The 13,202-nt window shown below is 43.6% G+C and overlaps 2 protein-coding genes across 2 annotated transcripts in view; both read right to left on the bottom strand.

Annotated features, from left to right (window-relative positions):
• Positions 1 to 4,909, bottom strand: part of LOC120844084 — a 51,800-nt gene extending 46,891 nt beyond the window's left edge. Inside the window, exon 1 of the mRNA XM_040215688.3 lies at positions 4,725 to 4,909. The gene's annotated coding sequence lies outside the window, so the exon portion shown is untranslated. The remainder of the gene's footprint in view (positions 1 to 4,724) is intronic.
• A 584-nt stretch (positions 4,910 to 5,493) lies between these two features.
• LOC120844060 overlaps positions 5,494 to 13,202 on the bottom strand; it is a 41,599-nt gene continuing 33,890 nt past the window's right edge. The window contains exons 6-7 of the mRNA XM_040215660.3: positions 7,140 to 7,256; positions 5,494 to 5,676 (exon numbers count right to left, since the gene is read on the bottom strand). Coding sequence (XP_040071594.2) covers positions 5,494 to 5,676; positions 7,140 to 7,256 — 300 coding nt within the window. The remainder of the gene's footprint in view (positions 5,677 to 7,139; positions 7,257 to 13,202) is intronic.

A 13,202-nucleotide genomic window follows, 5' to 3' on the forward strand; every position in this document is an offset into this window, starting at 1 on the left:
GTAGCTATGTGTTCAAATTTGACTCAGCTTCACGCTTAAGATGTTCGTCATTCAGAAAACTATCCACAAACTTGGTGGGCATGTCATTAAAAGTAATTTGAATGCGGGTAATGGAACATAGCTTCTCCTGATAAAAATGATGAAATAATGGACAGGCATGCCTACTGAGACGAATAGGTGCGTGGACATTCACGGAACATAACACAGCATAATGAAGTCGACCATGAATCATTCTATTAAAAAATATTACGTCTCGCACGACTCTTCTGCTTGATAAAGTTTCTACACTCTAAAAAAAAAAAACGTGCATATACTTTCCCACACAAGACTCGCAGAGCCAATCACCGCAACATACGGAGGCAGCTCAGCGAATGAAGATGTCGAAAGATATGTTTAGTCCAAGAAACGCAGTTTGAGTCTTGACATTAAGCAATGCAAAACGTCACGCTTGCATTGCTTAATATCACAACTCAGACTGCGCTTTCCGTCTAATCTTATGTTTCCGCATCGTCATTCGCTGAGCTGCCTCCGTAAGTTGCGGTGATTGGCTCTCCGAGAGTTGTGCGTGAAAGTAGACGCACGGGCTTTTTTCAAGAGTAAGTCCAGATTTCTAAGAATGAAGGCATAATCATAAAAAAAAACTCTCTACAGAAATGCCAATTAAAAATTATACAAAAGAGCGTCTTCAGAACATGTTTTTTTTTTCTAATTCGGATAATATAAGATAGTTCGAAACAACACTGGCGAACTCAATCCTGGAACGAATGAGGGTACAAAAAGGCGAATAATACACAAATGATTTGTAAACACCTGCGTCAAGCGATAAGTTACGCCCAACAATTTAAAGCTGAGCTAACAATTTAGGATACATGAAACGAAAAAAGAAAGCTGGCTATCAAAATAAACACCGAGTTCACGAACTGTGGTGACGCGTAAAACAGAAGTGGTGCCGAGAACGTGGTCGTTAAAAAATCGGTTGCCATGTTCTATACGTTGATAAAACCTTGGTTTTATTAAGATTGATCGTTCAATGATTGAATAAACACCACTCATGCACACGTGACAGATCCTGTAAATATGCACTATCAGCGAGTGACGCAACCTGTAAAGACAGGTTCAAATTATGAGCGAATAACTTAAAATTTATTACGAACATTTCAATATCATTAATAAAATACACAAAAGTGATCCCAAGTTAGATCTCTGAGAGATACCGGACGAAGGAGCCCAGGTTTTAATAACGGTTTTACACGGGCGCCCTAAACCGCACTTAACTCACTTTAACTGCTGTTACACGTCGCCACAGTTACGGCACTATTTTTAGATATCTATTTCAAAAGGAGCAAAGAGTGCGCGTGCACTGCTTTGATGGGTGCTCAAGCTGTTGAAGCGCACGTGGGCGCATAGCTTTGAGTGCATAGCCGCAGAATGTCATCTGCAAGAGTAGTGTTGCAACTGTGGCTTACTTAACTGCAGTTAAGTGTGCCCGTGCAACGAGAGTATAAGTCACCAGTGCAGTCTAAACTGAAGTACGCAGACTCTATCTAGGATTTATATACAAATTTCCGCATTGCCTCGCTAGAAAATGTTTACAACAGATTTGAGTGCTTTAAACTAGCGAATTTTAACCTCACTGTAGGTGCAACATACAAAAAATACACTGCTGCTTCCAAGTGTTGCCCATTGTAGCGTATGTCTTCCGCGGTGGACATTGTTGTACGAACACAAAAATCTTTAACTCAAAGATCAGGTCATAATCCCAGCATCCTTTGATCATCGTCATAAAGCTGGTGTGTCTATTTTCTTTCTAGCACGTTATGAGCTCCCGGCCTTCTGAATACCAACTCTGATCTCCATTATTGAGGGAGGTATCTGCGTAATTATGTTATAAAGAAACACATGAATGCGTATTTGTGTCGCTTCAGAAGTTACAGGTCTTTTTCTTTTTCTTGCACTAATGGCTTTTTTCTTTTTTTTGTGCCGCGTATTTTGTAGAGTGTGAATTTTTTTTGTATGGTTTAATGGTTGATTTTCAGTGACCTGGTGTAATTTTTTGTGAAAATCTGTTGCCTGGTGCCAATTTCTGTGCCGTGTTTGTGCAGGTTTAAAGGGATGTATATATGTTGGTTCATCGGTTCATGGGTTTGTCCCGGTAATGTCAGTTTCCTTTCTCTGACGAACATTATTTTTGTCTCAGCTCTCTGAATGGTGAAACTGGGGAAGGGGCCGGGGGAGGGGGGCAGTCGTCCCGCCAGGCATGTCTATTACCCGGCTGTCTGAATAAAACTTTGATTTGATTTTTCTACAGCGTCCAGTGAGAGAAGTCGCGAACCTCTATCGCTCACATCTATTACTGACTATACTCTATTGTGTACTACTATTGCTAAAATTCAGTTTTTTATTGTTTGATTACTGTATATGTACGCCTTTTCTTGATTTTTGTTTTCTTCTGTCCTGTCTAATGTCTGTGTTCTGAGGGTCAAGTAAATAAATAAGAGAGTACTCTATGTCTCATAATTAAAATGGCATATGATGCGTCCATAATAACCCGATTGCCATAATTTATGAGTGATTTTGATTCATTCTTTATACATTAGGACAGAACATAATTACATAGGAACAAAAGCACACTCCCGTAAAATGCAATTATTTGAGAACGACGAAGTTGATAGACTTTAGAACAAATAAACGCGTAAATTGCCCCAAAAAATACTTGAGAAAAAACCCTCCGATTTTACTAAAAACTTATAAAACACGTTGTTTATTGGCCATGTTAAACTCATTTTCCAACAGAACCGATCGGCACCTAGCGATACTAAGTCAATAGTAATCTCATTTTCCATATATGTAACAAGTGAGCGAAATAAAGGGGAGCGCATATATAGACTAAGAATACTACACCTTCAAAGATATCAAAAAGGCGTTTCATGGAGTACAACCAGTGCTGACTGCCTGAAATCTACTAGCATGCTGGGCTAACACCCTTAATGTCCTAGTCCTCGATGTTATCAGACCTTATGCTCTTGGCAATTTCTACCTTTTAGGGTATTAGCTGGCTGTCCCAGCTTGTTAGTACTATGTCCAAGACCCTAAAGTGTGACCTCTAGGAATAACTGTTAACATCTTGGTTTAAAAGAATGCAGTGACAATCTAAGGTCTGCTGATATTTTAAAATCTGCTGAGGACAGCAAAAGTGCTCCGCCCTTTTAACCATTTGTGTGCCGAGTTTTTCTCGCATGCCTAAAACAGTTTGGCCTCATAAAACCGTAGAATGCTTTGTGAAGAATATTTCTTTATCAGACATATAGATTTATCGGCCAAAACATCTGTATGCCTCCCAACTATAACAGTTTTTTTTGTATTTCACCCGAGAGATGGTGCTATGCAGTTGCATGTCAAGATCACTATTTTTAGTGGCCTTATTCTTTTTTTTTTATTCAAAAGTGCGACTTTCGCAGAGATTCGAAGTAATTTTAGATCTCAATGTTCACCATGAAGAGCGAGGCTGAACTGCGTACAAAACGTTGTTTTCAACTTTTCTGCCTCCGTCTCGGGTTTTAGTATGTCGATTCACAACCAGCTCACCTGCTTAATAAATGTTGTCTTCAATTAACTACATATATTCGCATTTTTAACCACAAAGAGCATACTGAGGCAAAAGTCGCCAAAACAAACATTTTTATTTCGTATCCAAAAGTGAAGCCATAATATAAAACATTGTTTTTGATCGCTTGCTCACGCGTTGCTCTACACATGAAAAAAAGAAAAAAAGATCATCCGATTTAGGAGCCGCCGGGAAGAAAGCGAAACTAAAACTACACGGGACCGCACCCGAATATGCTCGTGTGTGGCGCTCACAAAATCAAGGGAGTAAAATGCTTGTGTGAACATTAATTGATGCTCGACAGAGTGCGTTGACTTTTTCGGGATACCAGATATCACTGTTACATCGTTTTTGTTTTTTCCTTTTTTTTTTTATTGATGGAATTGAGTGGTAGCTCTGAACGGCAGATTTCCATTTTTTTTTCATGAAGGGGTCTTAGCTTACAGTTTTTTTTACTGAGGGTTTGCGGCCGGGGTCCGAGGCATTGAACACATCTTAGTCATGACGTACGTGATAAGTATGAATCAGAAAGGACGCAGATAAAACCTTCCGTTAACACTACCTTACAGAATGCTGCGACCGATTCGCCCGCGTGCTTTTCTACATGGCAAAGTGATATGACTCTCTTGCCTTCATGTTTACCATAGTTTATAAAACGAAGCTCATACAAGCACTTTTCTCAAAGTGGTGCCTTATTATTGCATTGGTGTTTACAGGTCTTCCTGTGAAGACTTCCTCACAACGACCTTAAATATTAACAAAAAACAGCACTAAAAAGACAGCCGCGCACTCGGTTCAGACAACTTAGGTAGTTTCCTTCATGACGTTCTTGTCGTTTTGTGTTGTTTTTATTCAAAATTACTGGAAATATCCAAAACTTCCCACTTCAGTTCAATTCATAGTAACATTTTATTCACATACAACGACTGCCGGGAACTGCTGGAATGTTTGAACTAATTTATATTTACGTTAGAAGGAAATTGTTACGGTGACACAACACGATTCACGATTAGCAGAGAATATCGTGCGGCACAAGGTGTTTCCTATAGATTATAAATAGCTGGGCTTCGTCATATATTCGTTCGTAACGGTTACCGAGATCAGCGAAAACAACACATACCTCTTTTTACGTTGTGTAGCAGAACACAACAAAAGCCTCTTGAAAAGTTTTGTCCCCTCAGAGTATCCAGGCGAGACTACTGCCGTACTCCAAACCACAGCAGGAATCTCTGACCTAGTGCGATGCAAAGCGGCCGCGAACTACATAGAAACGGGTGCGCCCAAACTCTCAACAAGACGACGAATGCCGGTAAAGGTATGCTCACCGAGCACCGACAACTCAAAATTATCTGCCTTATCGGGACTCACCTAGCAACCCGGAGGCAACGAACAGCTCCCCAACCTGCTCCGCGATAAGGCAACACCTTGTCGTGACAAGGCCATAGTGCCGTATTTTCTACGTCACCTCACGGAGGCCGGTGCGAGGCCCGAACTGGACTCGAAGGCTGTGTCAGCGATCGGCTGCAGCTCGTGTTCAATCATTGCGTGCACGAGATTCAACCGAATGCTGACGCTGCACTCTTGTCCAATCAGAGCCCAGCACCGACCTTTTCTGGATGTATGCTAGCGGCTGTACCCTATACAACGGATGGTAGCTTCCGCAACCTGGTTGGAGCTGACGTAGAATTTCCAGCCCCATGACCTTGTTTTCTGCCATGTGCTGGATGAGCAGCGACGTTTGCGGTCAGAAAATGCACTTTTTCATTTATTTTACTCCCATCCCTCTAAAATGATAAAAGAACAGGGTGACCGGTGTAGAGCTTGACACGATGAAACCTCAAACACTGCGGCGGGAGCACACTACTGAGTTCGCGGTGTGGCGAGGAGACTCAAAACTCGTGGCCAAAGAGATCAATGTCCTCGTCTAGGTTTGTTCGTTTGTTGAGCAGTTCTCGAATCGCCTTCAACCGCGGAAAGGGCACCTTGCTCTGACACATGCCGTAGTAGTCTTCATAGTCGACGTAGTACGCCGCCAAGCACGTCTTGTTGGCTTGGTCAAGCATCAGGTCTACCTGGAACAGGAGGGCATCGCAAGACGCATTTTAAATATTGTGCCAATAATCACATTATTTGTACACCTTGACATATCGATATAACTAAAGGCTCATTTTCTACTCGCAAATTACCGCGTATGATGAAGTAACAAAAAAAGTTATGTACTTTCTATAATGTGTGCAGTTTATGCTAATACCCCATTCCCACGTAGTTACACTTTTTTGTGATACATAATAAAATTCCTTAATTTACACATATATTCATTTATAGCAGCCAAGAGCAGTGAGGTGTCAGGCGCATGTTTCGTTGGGCTACGGCGTAAAATATAAACGGGGTAATCGATATATTTTTTCGCGGCATCCCTTTCTATGTAGTTTATTTTTTGCCGGAGGGCAGCATCGATATTCTCGTTCTCTACCTCACTTTTGCATTAAACTAAAAAAAAACGTTTATTGTGTTTCAAATGATGTGCGCCACTTTAAAAGCAGGCACAGAGAAATAATGTTGGAAGTGTTCAACAATATATTATGTCCACAAACGTTAGATCAAAATTTACATTTTTCCATCAACCCCTTGTGCTGTTCCCTTGTGCTATTAACTCTTGTGCTATTCCCTTGTGCTGGACACTACTTCGGCTGGTACAGCCAACAGCGACTGATATAAATTTCACTATATGCGCCCTTGCAGGGAAAAGAAAATACCATGCTACCACAGTTCATAGCAACTCAAGAAGGTAGAGCGTGGGTAAGACGGGCCGGGGAGGAGGAATCAGACGGAACGCTAAAGGTAGAAGGAAGTTTCCCCCTTTCTTCTCCAGCGTTCCGTCGTCTTCCTCGTCCTCGGCCCGTCTTACCCTCGCCCTACCTGCTTCAGTTGCAATGGACTATTATAAAAAAAATGAATTGTATAAAAAATACGTATTTTAAAAAAATTGCTTCTGAATTTGCAAAATGTTCAAATCGTTCCTTCATTCAAACGCATGTAGGGATTTATTTTATAGCTATAATGTTAAATTTGTAGTCAATCAAAAAAGCTGATTTTGAGGTATCTGCTTATGTCAAGGTGATCACAATATCCTAAATAAGTCACACGCAAGAACCTCCTGACTTTGCCGAAAAATTATCAGAGGAACAGCGTTTCATACTTTATTTGTTTATTCCAAAACTTACGAATTTTTTAATTCATTAGGCATAATGCAACCTATTTCGACAGCGTCACAAAAGAGACCCAGTGCAGTGCGCTGAAAAGTAACGAAAGAGCGAGCGGCACACATGTGCGGTGACCGCGAAGAAGGCTCGGATTCAATGACGCGCTTCGTGTCCAAACAGTGGCGACTACCAATGTTGCTTGGTGGGCTTTTGAATCGGGTCTACTGAAGCTCTTTCCCTACGTTTTCACCTTGTCAGTGACAATAGCATAACTTCGTCGATATGTTCAAGTCCATGTATTTGAAATTATTAAGTAAGATTAAGGTGATTACCTTTTTCACAACGGTCACGTCTGTATCGAAAGACTGCCAAAATTTAATCTTGTGCCGGAAGGATGCCATTGCAGATGGATGAGTCTTTACATTGCTCCAACCGTGACCTATGCATGTCTAAGGAAAGAAAAGGAGGAAGTTCCACGCTTATTGATTCGGATGAACTTTATCCGCACTGGACACCAACCACTTAGTGGATTTAACTGCGATTGATACGATTTGGCTGAAAAGACGGGAACGAAATGATGCCATGAGAATCGCCAAATCTTATAGGGGGGAGTGTAATTTTATGAAACCGCTTCTCACATAGTATTACTTCCGATCACACTTCTCGTACATATGCGGTCTTGTAAATATGACTGCCGTGTTTCTTTTACTAGATATGATATTCACAATTATTAGAAACTATATAAGAAAACGACTGTTCGTAAAAGTGTTTCATGTCAAAAATGCTTCAAAAAAGCGCGGCCCTGCAGGCTGTGCTCAATCAATCAATCAATCAATCATTTTATTTTTTCAAGTCAAATACAAATTCGACTTGAACGGTCCGCTGGCACAAAAGGCAAACAGGTTGCCTGACGAGGTGCTAGCAACCGGTAAGGACGGCAAAATCCAGCGGCCTATACAAAAAAGCAAAAAAACAAAACAAAAACAAAAAAAGAATCCGCGCATGCAGAAACTTACAGCAACAGAATATCGTGATAGCACTCAGACATCATACAAGGCAACAAAAAAAAAATACATATGCGTACAAACAACACCAGCATTTCTGAATGGCTGTTAACGTTTTGACAGAAGTCTGAAAACGGCCCACGTAATCTGAGTCGCGCAAACTTCTGCTGCGCAAAATCTGACAAAGAGATCACTTGAACACACGTTCGCTCATATATTATGTTGCCTCGAGTTACCAAACTCGGATGAAGAGTTTGCGTCTAACCTCCCTTTTACTACATTGTTACCTGACCGTACCCTCTAAACAAAAGCTCTAACTCAAGACTTCCGTCGAGAGGTTAAGACGCGCTTGCTGGATAGCTTTGCCTTAACAACATTTTCTACTTCGTGAATGCTTTATCTAAACGAAGTAGCTTGCACAGCTGAGCTTCAGCGACTCTGCCTTTGATGACACAGCACATGACTTGTTACGGCAAACATAGTATGTGAATCTTGTATTCACTAACATCCTTGAAGAAGACCAAAAGAAAAAGAAGACGAAGCAGCGTGAAATCTGTAGGGGGGACGAAAAAAGAAAATGAAGAACGTCGGGGATTAAGATGGCAATAGATGCGTTTTGACATTTCTTCGGGACGTTACATAATTTGGCGCATTCGACAGGATTCAGAACATGTGGGCACGATTTTCTGTTGCTCGGAACCTAGACCGAGTGGTTTTTAACCGATATCAAGTTCAAGATGAACCAGACGTGGAGCTGCCAGGGCATGTTACATCTCCGGAGCTCATCGAACTCATGCTCCAGAAAGGTACCATTTCTTCGGAGGAGTTGATGGAAAAGGGGTCCCTCAAGATTAACATACAGATGACTGTCTTTCACAAGCTTGTGCTGCAGCGAGTGGCGGCTCCGGTACCTACGGTCCAACGAGCGTTTCCGGCTTCTGATGTGGCCGCAGTGCTCCAAGCGATTCATGCTCAACAGCAGCAAATGTCACAACAAAACATCATTATTCAAAGCTTGATGTCGACGCTCAGCGTGGAAAATAAAAGGCCCAGATACGAGGTGGCAAAGCCAGACATCTTCGACGGGCAATCAAAGAGTTCAGAAGGTTAGATTGCTTTCTCTGAGTACGCCTGCGAGGAAAATTCCTGGACTTCAGAACGAGACCGCATACAAAACATGCGCCTCTTTCTTGGAGGAGTAGCCAAGCAATGGTGCGAGTTACGCTTTGTTAACCACACTGACGAGCCTTGGAACGAATGAAAATCCAACTTCTTGACAACGTTCCAAGAAAATGCTGTGGAAAGGTGGGACCAAGCCAGGCTATTTCATTTCAAGCGTGGGTCTGGTACTCTCCTGGAGTATTTTTTTTTTTTTTTGAATAGAAGGCTACTTCAGCTTGCTGAGCTTAATAAAAGATAAAGAATAACGTCGGGGATTATGATGGCGATAGATGAGTTTTGACTTTTTTTTGGAATGTTACAAACTTAACAAATAAGGGGCTTATTATGCTCGCGCTTCTTGCGCCCTTCTTTGGTTTTCTTCTCAGCGAATGCCGCAAGTTCACTGACTGCGAAGCGATAACAAAATGCTCAGCAACACGGTGTGAGAAGGCTCAAGCGGAGTAAAGGAAATGTCCATCCTTCGTCCCAGTTTCTCATGAGCGCCTCCAGATGGCGACATAGTTGTCGAGGCGTATGACGGGCGTCTGTTAAGCGGGGAGTGAACCGTTCAGCGATTGCAGCGAGCATTTGCATGCGCCAAGCCGAACGTGACAGTTAAACCTGGTCATTTGAAGCGGCGGTGGATATTCCTGATTTTATGTTCCAAAAAAGGGCTTCTAGCCAGTGTCCTTTTCAATTTTGTTTCTTTTTTTTTTTGCGTATGGCACGTGTTTTTTTTTTTTTTGTTTTTTTTTTTTTTGTAAAGTGAGAATTTTGATTGTATGCTCTGGACTTTTGAGGTCTCGCACTGGGCTGTGAAACGGTAAACGTTGGAGTGTGTACCCTCTCAGCAAAAAAGGGTGTATTCTTACACTCCTTGTTCAATATAAGACACGCCAAAATTTTCAGTTCGATGTACAGCGCGTTGACGCCGAACCGATGGTACCAACTTTTCCGAGCGGTTTGATAGCCGAGTGGTACAACTTATTAAAATAGCGAATGCAAGTGTTAGTGAATAAAGAAAAAGTAATCGGGGTTTTTAAGGCACTACTGCAAAACCTCAGTTTTTTTTTCTGTAGTCTTTGCTGCGTACTTTAGCTGTTTGATGAGGTCCATATCACCGTGCTCAAGCCGCTCGTAAAATTTGGTACCGTCGGTTCGGCGTCAGCGCGCTGTACGTCCACCTGAAGTTTTGGGGTGTCGTATATGGGACAAGGGTTGTAAGAATATACCCTTTTTTCCCAAAAGTGTATAGAGCAGACCCTGGGATTCAAGCGCACTGTCAGCATGCGAAGTGCTCAATATATAGCCTGCCTTTACACAAACACACGCCTTTGCTTAAGTGGTGACATCGCAACCATTTTTCCACCCAATCATTTTTTCTTCTGTCGTTTGGAGTTCGCGCAAACCGGTGTGACTCAGCTCAAGCGCGGAGCCTTGGTTATTGATTAGACGCCATTTTACCGCACAAGGCACGACCTGAGTGCGCCAGTGCTTCGCACGTTGCCCCACTCTGTGCAACAAAGGATGCATTTGCACTGAGACAGAGAGACACGGAGGCAATCTTTCAGAGTCGATCGCGAGGGATGATACCCTGAAATTTAAATGAGGCGACGTTATGCTGTTTGCTTATTAAGTACACTCCCATTCCACAACAGTCAAAACGCTTCCCTCGTTTGCAAAACATGTCTACATTAAGAAAAAACACGTTATAGGGGTACTTTTTGATAACATTGTGACCTATCCATCGTCCCGTGCAGCCATCACCCTCATTATCGTCATCATCATCACCATCGCCGATAGCTCGCGCTGCCGGCTCGAGGCAGCGCGGGTCAGTTCGAATATAGACATAATTGAAACCAGTCGCCAAGCGTCTGTCTCCCTCACATTATTGGTGGAGGTGCGGGGTATCCCAATCACTCTGGAGCTTCGTCCCAGAAGGCGACCAGCAACGATGACCAGCACTGGCCAATCCTCCTCCGGTGCCTCTGCAGCTGCCGTCAGTCCTGCCCCCAGCCAGTTGCGACATCCCAAAACCTTTGCGGGACTCCGCGAGGACGACGTAGAGGACTGGCTGGACGTCTATGAGCGGGTGAGCCTTTACAACAAGTGGGACGACCAAGCAAAGCTGCGCAACGCTATTTTTTATCTCTCCGATGTGGCGAAAATATGGTTCACGAACCACGAAGATGAACAGTTGAAAACGAGCGTGTTGGTTAATAGATACAAAACTTGAAAGTATAAAACAGAGAGGACGAGGACGGGAACAGGACATCTTTCATACAAAACTTGAAAGTATAAAACAGAGAGGACGAGGACGGGAACAGGACATCTTTCATACAAAACTTGAAAGTATAAAACAGAGAGGACGAGGACGGGAACAGGACATCTTCTGTGTCAGCGGCTAGATGAAAGATGTCCTGTTCCCGTCCTCGTCCTCTCTGTTTTATACTTTCAAGTTTTGTACGAAGATGAAATCGCGACGTGGCTCCAATTCAAAACTCATCTGGTGGAAATTTTCGGAAAACCCACCAATCGTAAAGCTATAGCTGAGCGTAAATTGGCAGCCAGGATCCAGACATCTGGCGAGACGTACACTTCTTATATTGAAGACGTTCTTTCACTTTGCCGCCGATATGACAAAGACATGTCCGAGGCCGACCGAGTCCGCCATGTTATGAAAGGCATCTCTGAAGAGGCATTTAATGTCCTTCTCGTGCAAAACCCGACGACAGTGAAGGACATCACTACGCACTGTCAGCGGCTAGATGAGGCCCGGAATTCCCGCCTTCAAGTCCGAGCTCTGCATGACAGCCCAACAATTGCACTGCAATCTATATCCACTGACTCTCTGAAGCAGATAATACAAAAAATTGTACGAGATGAGCTTGCCCGTTTTCTCCGACCAACTACAAGCAACCCCACGCCTGAGACTGACGACACCGGGTTGCGACGTATTATCCAACAGGAGCTTGCATCCGTAGTTCCACCAACAGCGACTCCCTTTTCCATCACGGACAGAGTCTGTTCTTCCGATGAAACTCTTCGTTCGGGAATTCCTCAAATGACCTCGGACACTGCTGCTCTGGCTGCCATCTCCCCTGCCTTCACGGGGGGCTCTTTACCCGCCTGGCGCAGTCGCCCCACTTATGTTAACAACGCATCTTGGGGATATCGACAGAGGCCAGTCTGCTACTACTGTGGAATCACCGGCCACGTCGCACGAGTTTGCCGGAGACTACAACAAGACCATGCAACCCGCGACTACTACTACTACAACCGAGACCGAAACCACCGAGAGTTCAGGAGTCAGCCGCGCGATCAATCGCCGCCCCCGGATCCTTATCCAGCACGTCGTCCACAGGCTCCTCGCCGCCGCTCCCCGTCTCCCTATCCTCGATCCTACTCGCCCATGGTCTCAGAGAGAGACGCGAGGCCTGACACGGGAAACTAGGCACCACAGTTGTCCGAGGAGCAACTGCGTCACAAAAAGGTCTTCATCATCCTCCTTCCGACCCATCTAACCTCATTGAAGTATACATCGATGGCTTACTTCTGTACGCCTTGGTTGACACAGGGGCGGCTACTTCTGTGATTAAAGAGGACATCTGCATCCGTCTTCATAAAGTAAGAACACCCCTCCATGGTTGTTCACTGCGGGCAGCATCCACAGACATTATTCATCTAACAGCCCAGTGCACGGCACGTGTTTTCATACAGGGTGCGTGCCACACCATTCAATTCGTTGTTTTATCATCTTGTACGCACGATCTCATTCTCGGCTGGGATTTCCTTAACTCTGCGGAAGCTGTCATTAGCTGCAAAGGGGTCGTTTTGGGAGATTCAAATAGCTGCGAATCTAAACTCCAGTATTCCTAAAACAAAATTACGTGCCTGTGAAGACACGGTTATTCCCCCGCTAGCATCTCTTGTCATGAATTTCTCGAGTGAACCAAGCGTTTCAGGCACTTTTCTAGTAATTCCTTTTTCAAACATCTTACTATCGCACGGGTTTATTATACCTCATTCTATTTCTACACTTACCCATGGGAGCACAGTGCTGCCTGTCTGTAACGTAACACATCAGCCACTGGTTTTTGTAAAAGGTACAATCGTCGCAAATATCGAACCTGATGCCTCTTTGGAACTTGCGTCACTGGAATCCACATGCAATTTTGATCCTCCAGCGCTTCCCGTTATCTCCAACGAAATCTTATTGAGCGCCATCGA

The sequence above is a fragment of the Ixodes scapularis genome, unplaced genomic scaffold (assembly GCF_016920785.2).
Source record: "Ixodes scapularis isolate PalLabHiFi unplaced genomic scaffold, ASM1692078v2 PGA_scaffold2__306_contigs__length_199485367, whole genome shotgun sequence".
NCBI classification, from domain to species: Eukaryota; Metazoa; Arthropoda; class Arachnida; order Ixodida; family Ixodidae; genus Ixodes; species Ixodes scapularis.